Genomic DNA, 19,806 nt, shown 5'->3' on the forward strand with positions numbered 1-19,806 from the left:
ACCATGAGAGCCCAGGGCTTGTTCAGGCTTGTTGCGACTTGTGCATGTTGTGCTAAATCATGGTTTAGTGGGATGTACAAACACAGCCATTGTGTCATGTTGATTCCCACTGCCCCATTTTCTGTTGCTCTAGGCCAGGGGTTTCCCAAACTTGGGTCTCCAGCTGCTTTTGGACATCATCCCTAGCTAGCAGGACCAGTGGTAAGGGGTGGTGGGAATTGTAGTCCAAAAACAGCTGAAGAACTGAGATTGCTTTAGGCAAATGCTGATGAATCTTCCTCCCAGTACCAATCTCTGAAAAGAAGAGCTTTGGTTATAATGTGAGCAAAATATAATCATGTGTGGCTGGCTATTTTTAGTTGGTTTACAGTAAGGGGGCTAACTTGTTGCCCTCTGGAAATCACTGGACCCCAACTTCCATCAGCCCTGGCCTTCTTGGCCAGTTGTCAGGGATTATGGGACTTACAACAACATTTGGAGGGCCACAGGTTAGCCACGTGTGGTTAACAATATATGTTGACACTGCAACTTTCAATTTGTTGAGCTGCCATAGTTTTTCCCATTGAATATCGGTCATAACTTCTCAGTACAAATCTGCAATTCTCTGAATTCTTCTTAAACTATTTCATGGGTGGTGTAGATGTGCCCCCACGGTCTTTAAGCACATCAAGCATTTATACATAGTTTCCTCTGGCTTTCAGCATATCTTTGCCTGGCAAATTGCAGCTTAGGCACATCTTTTATATTTGCAGTAATCTGTGTAGAGAAAACTCAAGCCTATGATGCATTTTGTTTCTGTTCTTCCTGAAGCATGAATGTCCCCATCTAAGAAATCTGAGGCAGTTTGAGGTCAGATGCATGACTCTTTGGTTGTGGCGCCAATGTGCGTAGAAAATCAATTAGTCATGCCTTGTGTACTGTGAATGGTTTGGGTCTTGTTACTCCTCAAATCCAAATGAAAGTCTGTTCAAGTTACTTTCATTGATGATCTTAAATTAGCTTATCTAAGCTATGTCGCTAGATTCTTCCTGACAAACACACGACACTGTTCTTGTGATTTAGGTGAGCCTGTTTTTCTATAATTATAACTTGTTGAAAATGTTGCCTGTTCTCTAATATCAGTCTTCAGAGTTGGTTTCCCCCTTTACATGGGAGACATCAAGTGTAGAATACAGTGGTACCTTGGGTCAAGTACTTAATTCGTTCCGGAGGTCTGTACTCAACCTGAAACTGTTCTTAACCTGAAGCACCACTTTAGTTAATGGGGGCCTCCTGCTGCCGCCGCGCCGCCGGAGCACAATTTCTGTTCTTATCCTGAAGCAAAGTTCTTAACCTGAAGCACTATTTCTGGGTTAGCAGAGTCTGTAACCTGAAGTGTATGTAACCGGAGGTACCACTGTAATTGAATGATGATAGATCATGTGATATAAATGTATTACATTTGTACATATGCAGCACATGTTTTTGCCATACACTGACTACACAAAATGTGTAACTTTGTGTTTTGATATTTGTGTGTGTGTGTGTGTGTGTGTGTTTGAAAGCTGTCTCTTGCTAAAGGATTATTTATTTACTTTATTTTTTTAAAGCCTGCCCTTCATAAATATATTGCCATAAAAAGTTAAAAATACAATATCATAAAATAAGATCACACAAGCTCAGATTATTGGTGATCACCCAGTCCCCCCGCTGCACCCAGACAACAGTCCCGCTTGTGCACAGCCTCCCCTGACTCATGTTATGGAGAAGTAGAGCTGTGTGTCATCGGCATGTTGATGACACTTTGCCTTAGAATTAGTGCATAGAGTGGCTTCCCATAGGTGTTAAACAGCATTGAGGGCAAGGTTATTCCTTGTGAGACACCACAGCACAAAGATCATGGAGCTGAAACAGTCTTCCAGTGCTACTATCTGAGTATGACCTTCTAGGTAGGAATGGAACCATTGTAAAACAGTGCCCTAAATACCCATCACCCAGAGCTGGTCCAGAAGGATGCCATGGTCTCTGGTATCCAACCCCAAAGAGAGATTGAGAAGCAGAAGGAGGCAGGATGAGGAGGTTCTTGGCTTGTAACATATATACCCTAAGCAACTATACTGCATAATTACATACCTAAACCTATTTTTGTGGCATTACAACTTGAAAAGAGATTTGAGAAATTTCGCGTTGCTTTTGGTGGGCAAAAATGGTTGGTTTATATCTAAAATGTACATACGACAGACTTCATTTTGCATTCCCCTTGCTGTATAGTGATCACTCTGAAATTCTTCATGGTTTTAGAAGCACTTTCAAATAGATTACCTATCATAGTTTAAAAGCTGGATATTGATTGCTGTAGAAACACCTCTTTTGATCAGAATTATTGTGTGTGTGTGTGCTAAAGGTTAAAGGCTTCTCGGGTAAAAGAAGAGTGTGCTTTGAAAAATCTGGACCGGATGAGTGATTATGAGCAGCAGCTTCAAACACTGAAGGATGAGATTGCCATTCTTGGTGCTCAAAAATCTCTTCTCCAAAACAGGTAAGGGTTTTCATCTGATTTAAGTAGACACTAAAACCAACAGAGTAGTACTATTTGCACAAGGAGATGAACTTCCCTCCCTCTCCTCATGCACCTTCTGTGCGCCTTCTAAATCTGTTTTTGGGGTTTCCCCCAGCCCTCCAGAGCAGATTTGGGTAAGACATGGGCCCCTTGGGGAGAGAAGGAAGGGGATAAGCTGCATTATGTGAACTGCTTTGTTGTCTGTCGTCCTGTTATGGTTTGGCTCCAGAGATGCTACGCTTCAAGTTATCTAAGTGGGACTTTAGATATCTCAACTCTATTGTTGAGACTGAAAAAAATTGTAGCTCAGACATTTCAGACATTGTAACTCATTATTTCATGATGATAGCATCAGTTTGCAGAATGCTTTATAGAGTAATGTAAGCAAAGAAAAATACAGGTCTCTCTCCAGGCGTAACAACAATCATCTTTAATGAATAAACTGGTTTTGAAAGTTCTCTTTCTTTAAATTCTGCTTCTTGAGATAATAGTCTAAACCAGAGATGGAGAACCCATGGCCCTCTAGTTATTGCTGGGCTACAACTTCCATTAGGGACGCGGGTGGCGCTGTGGGTTAAACCACAGAGCCTAGGACTTGCTGATCAGAAGGTCGGCGGTTCGAATCCCCACAATGTGGTGAGCTCCCGTTGCTCAGTCCCAGCTCCTGCCAACCTAGCAGTTTGAAAGCACATCAAAGTGCAAGTAGATAAATAGGTACCACTCCGGCGGGAAGGTAAACGGTGTTTCCGTGCGCTGCTCTGGTTTGCCAGAAGCGGCTTAGTCATGCTGGCCACATGACCCGGAAGCTGTATGCAGGCTCCCTTAGCCAATAAAGCAAGATGAGCGCCGCAACCCCAGAGTCGGTCACGACTGGACCTAATGGTCAGGGGTCCCTTTACCCTTTACCTTTACAACTTCCATTATTCCTGACCATAGGCCATGCTTTCTGGGGCTGATGGGAGAGGCCCACGGGTTCCTTACCCTTGGTCTAGAACAGCCTTTCTCAACCTGTGGGTCCCCAGATGTTGTTGAACTACAACTCCCATCAACCCTAGCTAGCAAGGCCAGAGCTCAGGGATGATGGGAGTTGTAGTCCAACAACATCTGGGGACCCACAGGTTGAAAACCACTGGTCTAGAACATACATTTGTAAGGATAAAGATCTTCCATTAATGCGATTTTTAAATTTTGTTACAGACTTGCACTAAGCCGATCTCCTTCCCCGAGATCTATCCGAAGCAGATCACCTAGTCCGCTTCCCAAGAGAAGTTCCTCACCTGGACGAGCGAGACTTACAAACGCCTCCCGACATGCTCGCCTTGTGGAACGCTTCAGTGACATTTATGCTCAGGAGCGCTTGGATGCTCAAAGCCTCCTGAGAAGTTATGTCGACGATCTGGAGATGGTTCAGAGAATAATCTATACTGCAGTTGTGGTAGGAAGTGTAACAATATTTCTTTTCAGAATCACTCACTCACATAACCCAGCAATAGACAAACCTTATTCTTACATCAGCTGGAGTCGACAACAATCAGTTGGCAATCCTAAACATACCTGGGAGTGAGCTCTGTTTAACTCGCTGCAGTCCGAGCAGACATATACAGGGTTGCACTGTCAGTTCATTAGCTTCTCTTTCATTGCTGGAGTTTCTGGCGCCTGGTCTCACTGCTGAAATGGAAAGTTATTGTAAACCTGTAATATGGCAAGCAGTCTCATTTTAAAAACTTGTACTGGTATAGAGGAGCTTAGGACTGAATGGGATCACATTTGAAAATAAAACAGAGTGGAATTGTAGCTCAAGGCTGGTAGAATGCTTGCACCTACACTCTTACAAACTGGTTTTAAAAAGCTTTCTTTATAGCCATATCAGAGAACCCAACCAACTCTGGGTTCTCAGAGGGGAAGCAGACCCAACTCACTTTGTGGCTGTCTGTGGGTTGTTTTTTTTTTTGTAATTTATTTAAGAACCCAATAGACACATGGATAGCAAATTCCATCCAAATATGATTTTGTCTGGTGCTGTTTTTGATTTTAGGAGTTTTTGATCTGCTGCTTATGCCTTGTCTTGGAATATTGCTGAATTGCCTCTTTTGTACAAATTCCTTTCATCTTTTTTATATATTTCATCTCCTTACCTGACCATGTTCGGTTTTCTTTCTTTCTTCTTTGAAGTGGTAGAATACTTTGTTAGTTTTGCTATAGATTTATTTTTTTTTAAGACCCCTGGAGCAGAAGTGATAAGTTGCCATCATGGAAGGATATGGTGGCATAACTTTGTGTTGCAAGGACTCAAGGGCTATTATTGGATGTCCAGATGCAAGCGCTGGAGCTGGAGCAGGGTTACTTTATAAGATGAATTATCGCATTGAGGAGCACTTACTCTCCCTGTGAAGTTAGGATTCAGAAAATTTACTGCATTGGCCCGAATATAAGCCTCACTTTTTTTTCAAATTCCAACCGTGAAAAGTTAAAGTGTGGCTTATATTCGCAACCTTACACCACCAGCAAAGCAGAGCGGCTCCCCCCACCCCCCCAGGAAACAGCCCGGGTATTGTCTTTTTTCCTTTTTGAACCCCCTTCAATTTTAAAGGTGCGGCTTATTTGCGGGTGCGGCAAATGGCCTCTGTTTTCTTGGGCTTTTAGATGTAACTAACTATTTTATCATTTGCAGGAGTCTTTCCGTGCCGCAAAGTTGGCCTTCAGGCAGTTCAAAATGCGTGTCCGAAAGACCCTGTCCCTAAGTTACTCAGGGCCTGAATCGCTTGAAGACATGGTCATGGACTACATTGTTCGCCAGGAGGATCTGTATGATGTTCAAGCCAGCGTCTGTGTAAGTCTGTGAGAACATTCTATCCCTTTGCCCATTATATGACTATTTTCCACCTTCCCATTTCGACTCTCTGGCACCCTATCTGCATAACCTAGCAATTCTAAAATATAGACACACTTTTACTCTCGCAAGATTGAATGTATTGGCCTCAGCTGTACTTGAGGGACTATTCCAACAGATTCCACACGAAAAACGCTTATGTCCCTGTGGAGATGGCAGTACCAAATCGGTGGCGCATGTCCTTATGGCTTGCACTCTTTATAAAGACTCTAGGAATGAGGTTATCACTTCTCTTTTATTGTCCATTCTGGGTCACCCAGCCACTGCCACAGTGTCCTTTCTCTTGGCAGATCAAGATGAGCAGATGATAGCAAAGGTTGCAAGGTTTTTAGCTGGGGCAATCAGTATAAGATCCACTATTTGACTTTTGATTCAAAACCCTAAAATGTATTTTATATAATTGACTTTTTATTTCTGTTCTTTGTATATCGTATTGTTGTTTTATTGCTATGGCCAATGACTGATGCAAATTTGATTCATTCATTCATTCAAAACATTATATCCTACCAATTGCTCTGCTTAGCTTAATGAAACTTGAGAAATGTGTAGATGATACCTTCCTGCCCCCCTGCTCCCAAGAAACCACCAGTGAACACCATGTACATATGACAACTTGCATGAGTAGGGCAATTGACACTTTGGATACATTAATTGTATTCTCTCTCGCTTACAAAAATTTCCGTCAGTTCAGTTCTGTGCATTTTCTAGAAAATGAACCGTTTCTGTCCCTTTCCTTTCAGGAGGTCATTCGTGCAATGAATATCAACCCAAAAATTTCCTTCCCACCGGAAACCGATTTTATCATGATCAGCGGCTTAATACGCGAGTTGTGTCGCGTCGCCTTTTCAATGCAGACTTTGGATCCTCCGCTTGACATTTCTTTTGGTACAGATGGAGAACTTTTCAGCGAGTACAAGTGAGTGGAATGAAAGTATGCGGTCTTGTGTTTCCAGTGGGGAAAATAAAGTGTGCCAAAGTCATGGCAGTGTATAAGGATAGAAGAAGAGCCTGCTGGATCAGCCCAGTGGCCCATCGACTTGCACATCCTGTTCTCACAGTGGCAGCCAGATCCCTATGGGAAACCCCCAAACATTTTGAAAAGTAATTGTGATGATCAGATTAGATTTGTAGGGTTGCAGGAAGTTTTGTAAGGGGAATAATTTGAATTATTGCACTATTGGATGAAAAGGAAGGTGTTAGTTAAGATAATTAAAGGCAATATGAATGTAAGAAATGCAGAAGAAATCATAAAAATGGGAGATCATCAGAGGTGCTGATGGAAGTCCAAAAGGTTGTATAAGATGTGAAATTTTGTGGAATGTAGGACAATTATTGTTTAAAAATTATATATATATATAAAAAAGAAAAGCTCTTACGGAACAAACAAACAAACAAAGGAAAACCCTCAAACAGGATTTGAGCACAGGAACAACCTCTCCCCTCTTGTGGTTTCCAAAAGCATATTCAAAGCTTACTGCCTCCAATCATATGTCAATTCTGTTTGCACATGCTGAATTAGAGCTAATTTTAATAATAATAATAATAATAATAATAATAATAATAATAATAATAATAATAATAAAAATAAAAATAATAAAAATAAATAAATAAACAAATAATAACTTTATTATTTACATCCCACCCATCTGGTTGGGTTTCCCTAGCCACTCTGGGCGGCTTACAGCATATATAAAAACATAGTAGAACATCAGACATTAAAAACTTCCCACGACAGGGCTGCCTTCAGGTGTCTTCTAAAAGTTGTGAAGCTCTTTATCTCCTTGACATCTGAAGGGAAGGCGATCCACAGGGAGGGCACCACTACCAAGAAGGCCTTTTGCCTGGTTATTGTGAATGTTATTTAATAAAGTCATACCTTGGAAGGCAAACAGCTTAGTTCCCGAACATTTTGGCTCCTGAACGTTGCAAACCTGGAAGTGAGTGTTCCAGTTTTTGAACTATTTTTGGAAGTCGAATGTCCAGCGGGGCTTCCGATTGGCTGCAGGAGCTTCCTGCAGCCAATGAGAAGCTGCTCTGTGGTTTCCGAACGTTTTGGAAGTCGAACGGACTTCAGGAATGGATTCTGTTTGAGTTCCAAGGTATGACTGTAGTTATAATAAGTAATTAGAAACTTGGCAAGGTGCATTCTATTGTTAGTCACTTTGTACACATGTGATCAGAAGTGGCCTGTGCCACATTGTGTACGTACATTGCTGCTCAGGACCACAATGCCTCAAGGACTGCCTCTCTCCATACAAACTGGCCCAGACCCTGAGATCATCATCTGAGGCCCTTCTTCATGGGTCTCCTCTGCAAGAGGTCTGGAAGGTGGCAACATGAGAATGGGACAGGCCTTTTCGGCAGTGGCTCCCTGTTTGTGGAATGTCAGCTCTTTTCTGTGAACCTCTCAGAGACCTCCAGGTATAGGCTAGTACCGTATATAAATTCAATAAATAGTAATAATAATAAAATTACATATCCTTAGGTACCAGGCAAAAAACATTTCTCTATAACCAGGCCTTCGGCTGATGTAACATTTTATGGCCTTTTAAATGTTTTTGTGGGAGGGGGTGTTATTATTTTTGTTTTATTGTGTATTCACCTGATTTTTAAAAAAGTTAATTGGGATAGCTCCATGTTCTGAATTACTTGAAAGAAGATGGAATAAAGTAACTGCGAGAGGAGCATGTGGACTGCTAACTCTGTTGTAAGCTAAACCTCTTTGCACCTCACCAGATATCGTCGCAGCTACGACTCTGAATTTACAGCTCCCTTGGTGGCCTATCATGTATGGCCTGCTCTTATGGAAGAAGATACTGTCCTGGTGAAAGGAGAGGCAGTCACAAGAAGAGGCGCTGTGGTAAGTATTCTTCATTACTCTGGTTAAGATTTAAACTGATAGACTTGGATCCTAAGTTGCTTCCCAGTAATGAGGTGGTGATTACTGCCAACTCCTCTTTCATCTACAGGTCCCTGCGACATATCCCAAGCCATTCCCAGAGGCTTCCAGGAGTAGATTTGGGGCAAGGCACAGGGCTCTGTAGAGGGGAGAGGGAGGCTGAAAAAGCCCTGCTCTGTGAACATAGCTTTGCTTTCTTTACAGAAGCAAAGTTTGGGTCCAGGTCATAGATTCCATCCCAGAAATGTCTGAATGAAGCAATTCACAAACTGGCTGGTATTCTGGAGCACCAGCTCCTTCCCATGAGTAGTATTCTTGCCCCTATGCAACACCCTTCTGTGTGGTGGACAGAAGGGCGAATCCATGAGCAGAGATCTGTTTCTGTTTCTGTTCAGCCACCGAGTTTGGCTGATTTATGTTGGAGACTTCTTTATTTATTTAAGGCATTTGAGGCATTTATATACCACCTAGTTACAGTCGTACCTTGGAAGTCGAACAGAATCCGTTCCGGAAGTCCATCCGACTTTCAAATCATTCGGAAACCAAAGCACGGCTTCTGATTGGCTGCAGGAAGCTCCTGCAGCCTATCGGAAGCCCCGTTGGACGTTCAGGTTCCAAAGAATGTTCGCAAACTGGAACACTCACTTCTGGGTTTGCAGCGTTCAGGAGCCAAAACACCCGAGTACCAAGGCGTTCAGGATCCAAGGTATGACTATATTTGCATTTCTAGTTGTGTACATAAAAAACATCCACAGAAAGCAAGGAGGGAGCCTGATTAATGTCAGTTGGGATAGAGTTCCACAGGCTTGGCGCCTCTACACCAAGCACATTGTTTCTAGTAGTTACAAGCCGTGCATCTAAGCTGTGGAGGACCATCAGCAGAGCCTCCCTCAAAGATCTGAGTGATTGGGCTGGGGTATAAGGTAGTCTCTAAGATATCCTGCAACTTGTAAGTTAATACAAGAACCGTGAACCTTACCCATTAACATATGGGCAACCTATGGCCCTCCAGCTGTTAATTGAACTCCCAGCACCCATCAACCCAGCACGTTGTGAATTACACCAACAGTGCTTTAGATTATGACACTGACATTGATAGGTTTCTTATTAGTCAGTCCCTTTCATGACTGAGCTGAGAATATGCTTGGAGCAGTTATCAAGAAGTAGTCCCTTCCACCAATGTAGGCTGTTATACTGCTTTGCACAACCTGTAGTTCCAGTGGCGTTTCCAGGAGGAGCTGAGATTCCAAAGGGGCTTGTGTATGGGACAACTCCCAAGAATATAATTTATTTATACCACGCCCATCTGGCTGGGTTTCCCCAGCCTCTCTGGGCGGCTCCCAACAAAATATTAAAAATACAATAAAGCACCAAACATTAAAAACTTCCCTAAACAGGGCTTCCTTCAGATGTCTTCTAAAAGTCAGATAGTTGTTTATTTCCTTGACATCTGATGGGAGGACATTCCACAGGGTGGGTGCCACTACTGAGAAGGCCCTCTGCCCGCACATGAGGCTTTAACTGGGAAGCACGTTAGAGTCATGCGAATCCAGCCTATTCTTTCGGAGAGCAGCCTTCCTCTCACATAATGTAACCACAGTGACTGCTGCTTGCTTAATATACCTTTTCTCATATTCTATATTTTGTTTCAGTGGTCTCAAAGGGGTAGAAGCAGAAGCCGCAGCCGAAGCCGCAGCCGCAGCTGTAGCTTGAGGCCCCTCTCTCCTAGTGCAGGCCACTCCCGACATTTGGTAAAGTAGAATAGCCTGATCAGCGTAATAATCCAAGATAAAAACAAAGCCAGTGGTAAATGAGAGGTATTGCAAAAAGGAAAGGGGGCTGAGGGGGGGCGCTTATGCCCCTTTGTAATTTGAGCATTGAATGATGAGGGCAGGTTCAGCATGGTAAAAGCTTGGAGATTTACTTGTGAAGGAGGGGAGTATAGACAGATGTGTTTACCAATCTATACAGGATGGGCACAAGCCTATCCCTTAACATCTGTCTGTGGATGCATGAGAATATCTTTTTGGACTAGGTGGTGACTCAGTTTCGGGTATATTTGGAGGAAACTAGACCAGTTTCAGTCCAATTTCAAGCATGGTCGTAGTACCAAATCTGCCTTGTTTATTCTGGCTGATGACATGTGTCTGGAAAGAGAGAGGGGAGTACAGGCCTTTATGTTCTCCATTATCTTTCTATGGCTTTTGATATCATTGGACCAGTATCCTTTGCAGCACCTCTGGGAGGTGTGGTTTGTGGGAGGTACTGTATTACAGTGGTCCCACACCTTCTTTTGGGGGCTGTTTCCATAAAATAATTATGGAGGCCCATTTTTTTGTGCCATGGGAGTAGCCCTGTGGGGTTCCATCTTGCTCCCCACATCATTTAACATCTGTTTGAAACAGATGGGGGTTGACATCGTGAGTGAGGTTTCCTCAATATGTGAGTGATGCCCAGCTCTGTCTCTCCATTCCACCTGTAATCAGGAAATGTGGTTCAGTTGCTAGACTGGTCCTGGAATGCTTGCATGGGCTGGATGTGAGCCAATGAAATGAAACTGAATCCCGATAAGAAAGTTCTGAGTTCTTAGGTCCAAGGGATGGGGAGATTTCTTGTTCCAGGCAGGGTTTCACTCTTCTGGAAGAAGCAGATAACATAGCTTGGGGTTGCTACTGGATTCAACATTGCACAGGTGTCCTCAGTGGTTAGGAGTGCTTATTTCCAGTTATGGCTGGTTCACTAGCTTTTGGATACAGATTAATTGGTCACTGTACTCCATGCTCTGGTGACCTCCAGACTAGATGTTTTAACAGAGCTGCAATAGTTACCTGTTTGTTTCCAGGCCCAATTCAAGCTCCTCTCATTAGTGACTTAAGACTAAAATATCTGAAAGGCCACCCCTTTCCTACAGATCCTCTCAGGTGTTAGTTTGGAAGAGGGGGTCCTTTTGGTAGTTCTGCCCTCAAAGGTTCAGGTGGGTGAGGGCATTCTCTGTGGCAGCCCCTATGCTGTGGAATTCTCTCCCCACAGAAGGTCATCTGAAACCATCATTGTATAGCTTTTGTCATATGCTGAAGATATGTGCTGTGGTTTTTGGCCCGTGAGAGAGAGATTTTTAGGACCCACCCTATTCTTCTAGTTGCAAATTGTTTTAACTGATTTTATTATTGTGTTGTAATATTCTTGTAACTTGTTCTGGCACCATCTAGTGAAGGGCGGGTAAGAAAAGTAAGAAAATAAATAAGTAAAAGATCAGCATTCGTGAATTAATCCATGAATTAAAACACTGGGTGTGTTCACAGCATGTGTTTCGACCTCATGGCTGTTTAGGTTAATGGATTTGCCATTCTGTAATTTACCATTGATGTTGTGCATACTATATGCACATATGAAATAGGGAGCCCTCTATTCCTTCAGAAGCTTCTCAGTACTCTCTGAATTAAATTTTAACAGTATACAGTATGTATAAATAGCGCATTGCTAAATCCTTGTGACTCAATCACCGCTATTAACAGGCTGAATGTACTTGTCTGTGGCGATGAAGGCACAATGTGAGGGAATAAAAAATGGATATTCTTCAGCAACGTTAATCTATGGCCTGGTTTAACCAGTCATATCCTGGTTTAATAAACCAGAATATGTACAATCTCTGTGCACCCGCCCACAACCTCTTTAACCCTTTGTTCCCACAAGTGGGGGAATTAACTGGGAAGCTGCAATTAGCCATCATTTTTTCTTATGTGTGAACTGGGATCTATGGTTATTGACTTCCAAACAATCCAGGATTCACATGCCATCTTCTTTAAATCATGGCTTCATATCCTGGTTTGTTTGGAAGGCATTATCCATAGTTCCTAATCTATACATAACAGGAAGTTATGCTTATCTTCCTGGGTTGTTTTCCTGCTTCAGTAAAGGGAGGAGCAAATGAGTTATATATAGGTTTGTGGACCTTGTAGATATCCCATCTTCTTAAGTAATAAAGCCACATTAGCACGGAACCCAAAAACAAACCAGTTCAGCAGGATTCAAGCCGATTTCTTGTTCTCCTTAATTTGTAAATTGGATTACCTCTCATTTTAAGTAATGTTAATCTGGTCATTTCTCTTACTATATATGAGTTGTCATTTATTTAATCTGTGTTCCTCCCTTCACTTTTTCCATGGCAGGCTTGGCATGAAAGTGAGCACAGCTAAGCCTCTCTTCCCCACCCCTTTTGTCTCCTTTTGTGGGGAGGCAAGGACAGCAGGAAAAACTAGCATGTTTACTTACCGTTCAGGTTTCCCTTGTGAGACCCATGCCTGAAGGCTGCTTCATGTGCAGGAGCACCATTCTAGTTTTTGGCCTGTGAGCCAAAATAAGGGACCATATAAGGGGAATATTGGTTGTTACACGTATCATAAAGTGAAGGAGAATTGCACAAAATTTTAAGTAAGTGGAGGCCATTTTTGAGTCTTGCCCAATTCAAAAATGGCCTCCATGCCATCTTTGAAGCTGCTGCTCACAATCCCTCATCCGGTCCAGATTTTTCAAAGCACACTCTTCTTTTACCCGAGTAATGTTGCTCTGGGAAAGAACTGCAGTATGTATAGAGATTTTCTCCTCCTTCAATGTGACCAAACAGGTCCCAGATTACCCTTCAAATGTGGGAAGGACCCACACTGCAGTGTAAGAAGAGTCTAAGTTCCCCAGTGGTAATAGCTGTATTTAGCTTCTACAACATAATGCCTTTTTAGAATGAGTTGGGAGGAATCAGACTATGTTAATTTTTCCTGTTTTGTGTGTCTTTTAGCGATCCCGAAGCCGCAGCTCTTCCCCATTAAGGAGCGGAAGCCCAAGTAAGTGGGCCTGTGCAGAACTTAGACGATCATGGCTTTGAAATGCTTGAGCAATCAAGTAAAGAGATAATGTAACAATCTGCAGGGTGTTCTTTTACATATATACATATATATAAAAAACGAACACATTGGTCTTCATTTATGGGATTTTCATTTTTTTGTTGATGTTGTAGACAGACTTCTGGTCTTTGTTTATATAATTCACATTTCATCCAAATTGTCCCAAACCATGACACCTTCTTCGTATTTGTTGTAATTATACAAAATCTCTGGTGGTGTCTTTTAGACTTGCCTTTCTGGAGACTAATCTCTCAAAGCCGCAATCCAGCACAGATCTAAACACAGAACTAAACAACACTTAATATCATACTTAATATAATTGGCTCAACCTCTAGGATAAAAGCCATTTCCATTGCCATTACTACTGCTGCTAGCCCTTTGACTGATCACAGATTAACCCAAAGTGCTTGTGTTCATGCACACACCATGTGTACATAGGTGTAGAGAGGAGCCAATCCACATTCATAGGCCTGCTAGGGTTGGGTAAATTTCTCCACCCCGAAACAGTTTTTCTTTACTGTTGTCTGCCAGATTGACACCAATGGGGTGGAGGGAGAGGGAAATATGTATGCTTGGGGTCCAATCACATTCCATAGCTGTGTTGGGGAAGCAAGGGAGCTTTTAATCCAGCAGATACAAGGCTCTCCCAACACAATCTGTTTGCTGCTAATCGCTCTAGGCCTGCAGGGCTTTTTGTGTGCGCATCTGGATTTCTGGAGTGGACATGCTTGCCCTGTTGGCCAAGCTGCCACCCTCAAAGAGAGAGTGTTATTGGATCAACTTACACAAAGAATGTCTGGATTGCCGATACAGTCCTATCTTGAAGTCCTTCGATTGCAGAAGTTTACCCCCCCAAAAAAGTTACATACTGAAATATGTATTTTTCTCCAATAGGAATTTAGGTTAACTGGATATGATTTTTTGATTCTGTACATCTGGATCAATCTGCTTCTGTGGTGCCGCTTCCAGTTCCGAGAGTACCTCAAACCTCACTTAAAATAATGTGAACAGCAGCTTTGAATCACTCCAAAAGGGGAGTGAATGGGGACTGGTGATTATTAGTATGGGTGGTTTTGTTTTTTGTGTTGGTTTTTTTGTAACCCATTTTTGAAGGGAATGGATGCAACAAATCTGATTAAAACTTGCATAGGCGTTTTAAAAATATTGTTTGATGTTTAAAACTTGTTTACACCATTCTTCTAGCAACGCTTTCAGGGAAATAGTTACTGTCACAAGGAGTGCAGTGCCAAGATCATCTTTATCTCACAATGATACACTTAACAAGAGTGTTAAGTATTCAGTACTATGATACATTGAGATACACTTGAGATACAGTACCTGGTGCTTATTTAGGGCTCAGCTGATGTGAAGTTAAGGTCATTAAAGTCCCAGAAAAATCAATGGGATGTAGACATGCTGGGTCATGCCAATAAAAGCTGTTGGGACAAAGCACAGTCATAAAAGCATAAAATCTGGTTAAAGTGTTTGATTTTGAAATTACAGAAAAAATAACATTTGCATTTTGAAGATTATATTCTGGCTGCTCTGTTGTCCAGTTGTAACATTTGGTGCTGATAACAGTGTTTTTCTTCCAAGAGATTGAGTGTTTTTCTCTTCTATACCCCAAGTGGAACACAATAACTGTAGCTAAGGTCTGCATGGGTCAGAACATTATTCTAATGAGACCAGTCTCTCATTTCTGATCCCGGACATGGTGCTTGAGCAAAATTGTGGAATTTCCTTTTGTTACTACAAAACAAAATGAGTTTTGCATGGTTTTCTTCACTGAAATTATTTTGCCCTCTGGAAATAAAATTATTTAGTCCTCTGGTTTCCATAGGGAGTGTAGGCCTTCCCAGTTTAATGTACTTTGTAATTTTGCTGAGTAGTGCAAAGTTTACAGCAATGTTGCAAATCCCCCATTGCCTGCTTCAAATAAGTGATGGTCATGTAGACCAACTGAAATTCCACCACTGCTTTACATGACCTGGGCAGACCTTTGAAGCTCTCCATCCAATAAAGCTCATTGAAGAAATGAGCTGGCAACCAGTCTAAGTGTAAGAAGCACTCGCCCTTGATTATGGCAATGTAAACATTGAAATTTTTACACCAAGATAAATTTAATAGAGAGTTGCAATCATGTTGTATGATATATGTCAGGCATAGGCAAACTTGGCCCTCGACATGTTTTGAGACTACAGTTCCCATCATCCCTGACCACTGGTCCTGTTAGCCAGGGATGATGGGAGTTGTAGTCCCAAAACCTCTGGAGGGCTGAGTTTGCCTATGCCTGATATGTGTTTTGAAGCACTTGTTTGCTTATTCACATATTTTTGACACTTAAATTAGAAAACCTGGGGGAGCTAACCCCCCCCAAAAAAACCCCACTTTATAAAGGATACTGGATTGGTTCAGACCTGTTTCATTACCATAAGGAGGCAATCAAAAGCTCCCACTCCTAGCTTTAAGCTCACCATTGTTCTACACCTGAATGTGGAGAACTGTGGTTTAGTTAAAGCAGGCATCCCCAAACTCGGCCCTCCAGCTGTTTTGGGACTACAACTCCCATCATCCCTAGCTAACAGGACCAGTGGTCAGGGATAATGGGAAGTGTATGGTGTAAGAACAAGCCAGGATCTCAAATGGTGATTTCATAGTGTCCTGTTCTCACTAATCATGGCTAAGCAAGCCACAGTTTCTGAATTTGAATGTGTCAGGGAACTGTGGTTTGTTTAACACTGGAAGCGGAAACTTCCTGCCTTCTCCTGTAGCATATAAAAGGGGGAGCAGGGGGGAAGCATGCAGACCCAAGATTTGTCAGTTTTTTCATGTAGCAAAAAACACTGTTTCCCATTCTACCTGAACTTGACTTTGGTATGAATTGAAGCTCATCTACATACCAAGGCCAATGCATAGCAGTGTGAATTTTTATTATGTTTCTATCTGAGCTCTGTAAAGAGAATATACTATCTTTCATCACATATCCAAGTGATTAGATTAAAGGAACTCTAACAAACAATTCAATAGCATATACATGAAGGATGGTATTCCAAACATTATACCAAGACATCCGATCAAAATTCTGTTCCAGGTGTTAGTAAGGCATTGTACCTGACACAGGTTCATAATGTTTACTAAAATAATCATTAGGCAGTGGAAATGAATATGATAAGCATTGCTAATGCTGTGTGATTTTCCAGTACAGTGTTATTTGTGATCGGTGATAATGCTGTTACATTGAGCTACACTCAGAGCAGATGTATGCTCCGCCCAAGCTTATGGAGAATGCAAGTGATGTAAATTTGCTCCTCATGCATACCAATGATTTTGTGTGTGATTTGTTGTGGAAAGGTATATAAAAAATGAAAGATTAAATAGACGCAGTACATTAGAGCTTTCAAAACTAGTGTGGGTGTGTATCTGAAGCAATTTTTCACTTCTCCTGGATTAAATGAGGACACATTCAGATTTTACATTCCTGGTTCCTTCCAGGTGGCCGATACCCCACCAATTATGTAGAGATTCTCCATACAAATGCATAAAATCAATGTTCAGCACTGATCTGAATATGCTCTGTTTTGTGGCCATTCCCACAATAAGGAGTATGACGTTAGGTCCCCTTATTCACTCCATTGTGCTTTTTGGTAGGCAACCTGTGGTGAATGAGCTTCCTTCCCATGCAAACTTCACCAAGCAGTTTGGAGCAGGCAACATTTGCATGTGAATATTGCTCTCCCTGAGCACAGCTCCTTATTAGGATGTTACCAAAGAAGCATGGAAAGAAGCCATAGGAAAGTGGCTCCCAGATCTCTGTGGTACTAATGTATGGAGTGTCCTTGTCAGAGATCTAGATTTGAAATGAATGATGGGGTCATGTATAACCATGTACAGTGGTACCTTGGTTCTCAAACTTAATCCTTCTGGAAGTCCGTTCCAAAACCAAAGTGTTCCAAAACCAAGGCGCACTTTCCCATAGAAAGTAATGCAAAACGAATTAATCCGTTCCAGACTTTTAAAAGCAACCCCTAAAACAGCAATTTAACATGAATTTTACTATCTGACCAGACCATTGATCCATAAAATGAAAGCAATAATCAATGTACTGTATTATAAAATAAATAAGACAGTATTCTAGCTGAACTGGATTCCACAAACACACATTAATTGAAAAAGCCTCAAAAACAAAAACACAAAATAAATAGCGAAAACAAAAGCGCCAAACTTAATCAGTTCCGGAAGTCCATTTGACTTCTGAAATGTTCAAAAACCAAGGCACAGCTTCTAATTGGTGCAGGTGCCCTGGAAACAATAGGTGACAGCCACATCAGATGTTCAGCTTACAGAAAACGTTCGAAAACTGGAACACTTCTGGGTTTTTGGAGTTTGAGAACCAAAGTGTTTGAGAACCAAGGCATTTCAGAACCAAGGTACCACTGTAGTAAAATGGCTAAGTGTCAACCCAGAGATCATGCCTGTATTTTTAAAAACCTGGAACTGCAAGAGAGCACTTCAGCCATGAAGATCTTTGGGTGACCATGGGCAAGTCACCAACTCTCAGTCTGGCAGTGTAGTTTCCCAACTGTTAGGGAAATTATACATACACTTAATAATAGACATCCATTTTTTGGATCTACTGATCTGAAGATGCCATCACATCAGTAATATTTTAGAAGACTTTTCAATATCTTTCAGAACCACATTGCTGTAAAGTCAGAAATAATCTTGTTTGTCTATTTGCATTTTTTGGTGATCTTTTTATATGTCATATATTTTGAATTGCTGTTTAACTGCATAATTTTTTTCTTAATTTGTGTTCATATATGAAGTACACTGGAAAACCAATATTTTGTAGCAAATATCTTACCATACATCATTTGAATACAGTGCTGATGCTGTATGTTTACATTTCATGAACTATCGTGTGGATAAGGTGCCTGTACAATGTTTTATAATCAAACGATACTGCAATAAAAGTTTTCAAATATGTAGTGGGACAATACTGAAATAAATTATGAACAGTTAGGGATGAATGGACATGTACTTGACTTTTGAGAATGCATCATTTGTTGAAGATTGAGTTGTATTGGAGGAAATATGATTTAAAATTGTGAGTTACACGGATTGATAAAGGAAAATTAATTCTGTTTGGTTAATTGGGGAAATAGTCAAGTGGGTGTCTAAACAGGAATTGAACATGCAGAGCTGATGGAAATAGGAATTGATGGGGAAGTATTAGAAATTAAGAAAAGGTATTTTACTGTAAGCAGTGAAGGAGGGAGGGAATAGAAGCATTTTGAAGAGGGGCAGAAAGTCAATTTTTAAATTTGTGTTACATCTGTATTAATTTGTTGTTACTTTGTTTAAAATTAGGAAAGCTAATAAAAATTAATTGGGAGAAAGGGGGGGGGAGAAATAACATTTCCCACTAGATGGCACTCTTGTTTAACACATCAATAAAATGAACTTTCCAGCCAATATGTACCCATGTTCAGCTCCCAAAATGTCAGAGGCTAGTAAAACGTTTTTAGATAAAAGTCATAAATGTCAGAGGTTTAAGTGGCTGCAGTCCCATGCCACACACAGATACTGTTCTAACCGCAGTGAAATAAAGGAAAATTAGCTCAGGATTGGCCACTAATGGGTAAGGCTTTGCAGTGTTTTCAAATGGAAGTAGTGTTGGTGGTAAGAAAAAAATAGGTATAAAAGGAGAATTCCTGGATGCCAAGGTCCAGGTTTGGGACAAGTGCTCTTTGGTGAGAATCCCAGCAGAGATTTAAAAAGATGACCTTGTGAGTTCCAAAACTCCCCTCTTCTCCCAGCGTAGGAAAAGACCACTTTTGGTAAGTTAAAAATGGATTTACAAACTCTCCAAATCTCAGATTTATGTGCTTTTCCATACATCAGTCAGAAAACACAACAGTAAAACTTGGCTTTGTTACAGTGGTGGAAGTTTGGGAATTATTGGTTCAGGAGTATAAGAAAGGCTTGTTAGAGCCATGGGGTCTGAGCTTTGAGCAAGCAGCTCAGACCTCTTTACATGCTGAGCTTCTCAGGCACACTGAAGGTGAACAATAGGCTTCATTAGCTTTCTTCCAAGGTGAGCAGGAGTGACCTAATTAAGGCTGGCAGGACTGCTTACTCTATGGTCTTAACCCCTTCATGCGTTAATTAAACTTAAGCGTATTGGTTACATGAGGCTGGTTATCCCACAAGTGGAACATTTGAAAAAGTGGCACAGCTTTGGAACCGTCAGATCATTTCATAAATTGTGAAAAATGCAAAGTTATGGGAAATGTTGCTGCTTTTCATTGTTAAGGAGCTTCACAATTACAGATACAGTGGTACCTCGGGTTACATACGCTTCAGGTTACAGACTCCACTAACCCAGAAATAGTACCTCGGATTAAGAACTTTGCTTCAGGATGAGAACAGAAATCGGGCAGCGGGAGGCCCCATTAGCTAAAGTGGTGCTTCAGGTTAAGAACAGATTTAGGTTAAGAACAGACCTCCAGAACGAATTAAGTTCTTAACCCGAGGTACCACTGTAATAAGTCGCAATCAAGTGTCCAATTAATTTTTG

The 19,806-nt window shown here is 41.4% G+C and overlaps 1 protein-coding gene across 13 annotated transcripts in view; it reads left to right on the forward strand.

The window, feature by feature from the left end:
• SPATA18 (spermatogenesis associated 18) overlaps positions 1-18,214 on the forward strand; it is a 25,673-nt gene extending 7,459 nt beyond the window's left edge. For 3 of the 13 annotated variants that reach the window (XM_083460008.1, XM_083460011.1, XM_083460014.1), the window contains 7 exons: positions 2,384-2,518; positions 3,737-3,974; positions 5,211-5,369; positions 6,170-6,345; positions 8,166-8,289; positions 9,981-10,079; positions 13,121-13,244. In XM_083460008.1, coding sequence (XP_083316134.1) covers positions 2,384-2,518; positions 3,737-3,974; positions 5,211-5,369; positions 6,170-6,345; positions 8,166-8,289; positions 9,981-10,079; positions 13,121-13,207 — 1,018 coding nt within the window. In that variant the 3' untranslated portion in view covers positions 13,208-13,244. Of the gene's footprint in view, positions 1-2,383; positions 2,519-3,736; positions 3,975-5,210; positions 5,370-6,169; positions 6,346-8,165; positions 8,290-9,980; positions 10,080-13,120; positions 13,245-14,120 lie in introns of those variants that run through there. The other 10 variants (XR_014515830.1, XR_014515833.1, XM_083460010.1 and 7 more) reach the window with 7 other exon arrangements.
• Positions 18,215-19,806: the final 1,592 nt, after the last annotated feature.

The sequence above is a fragment of the Podarcis liolepis genome (assembly GCF_965112155.1).
Source record: "Podarcis liolepis genome assembly, chromosome: 9".
Classification (NCBI taxonomy): Eukaryota; Metazoa; Chordata; class Lepidosauria; order Squamata; family Lacertidae; genus Podarcis; species Podarcis liolepis.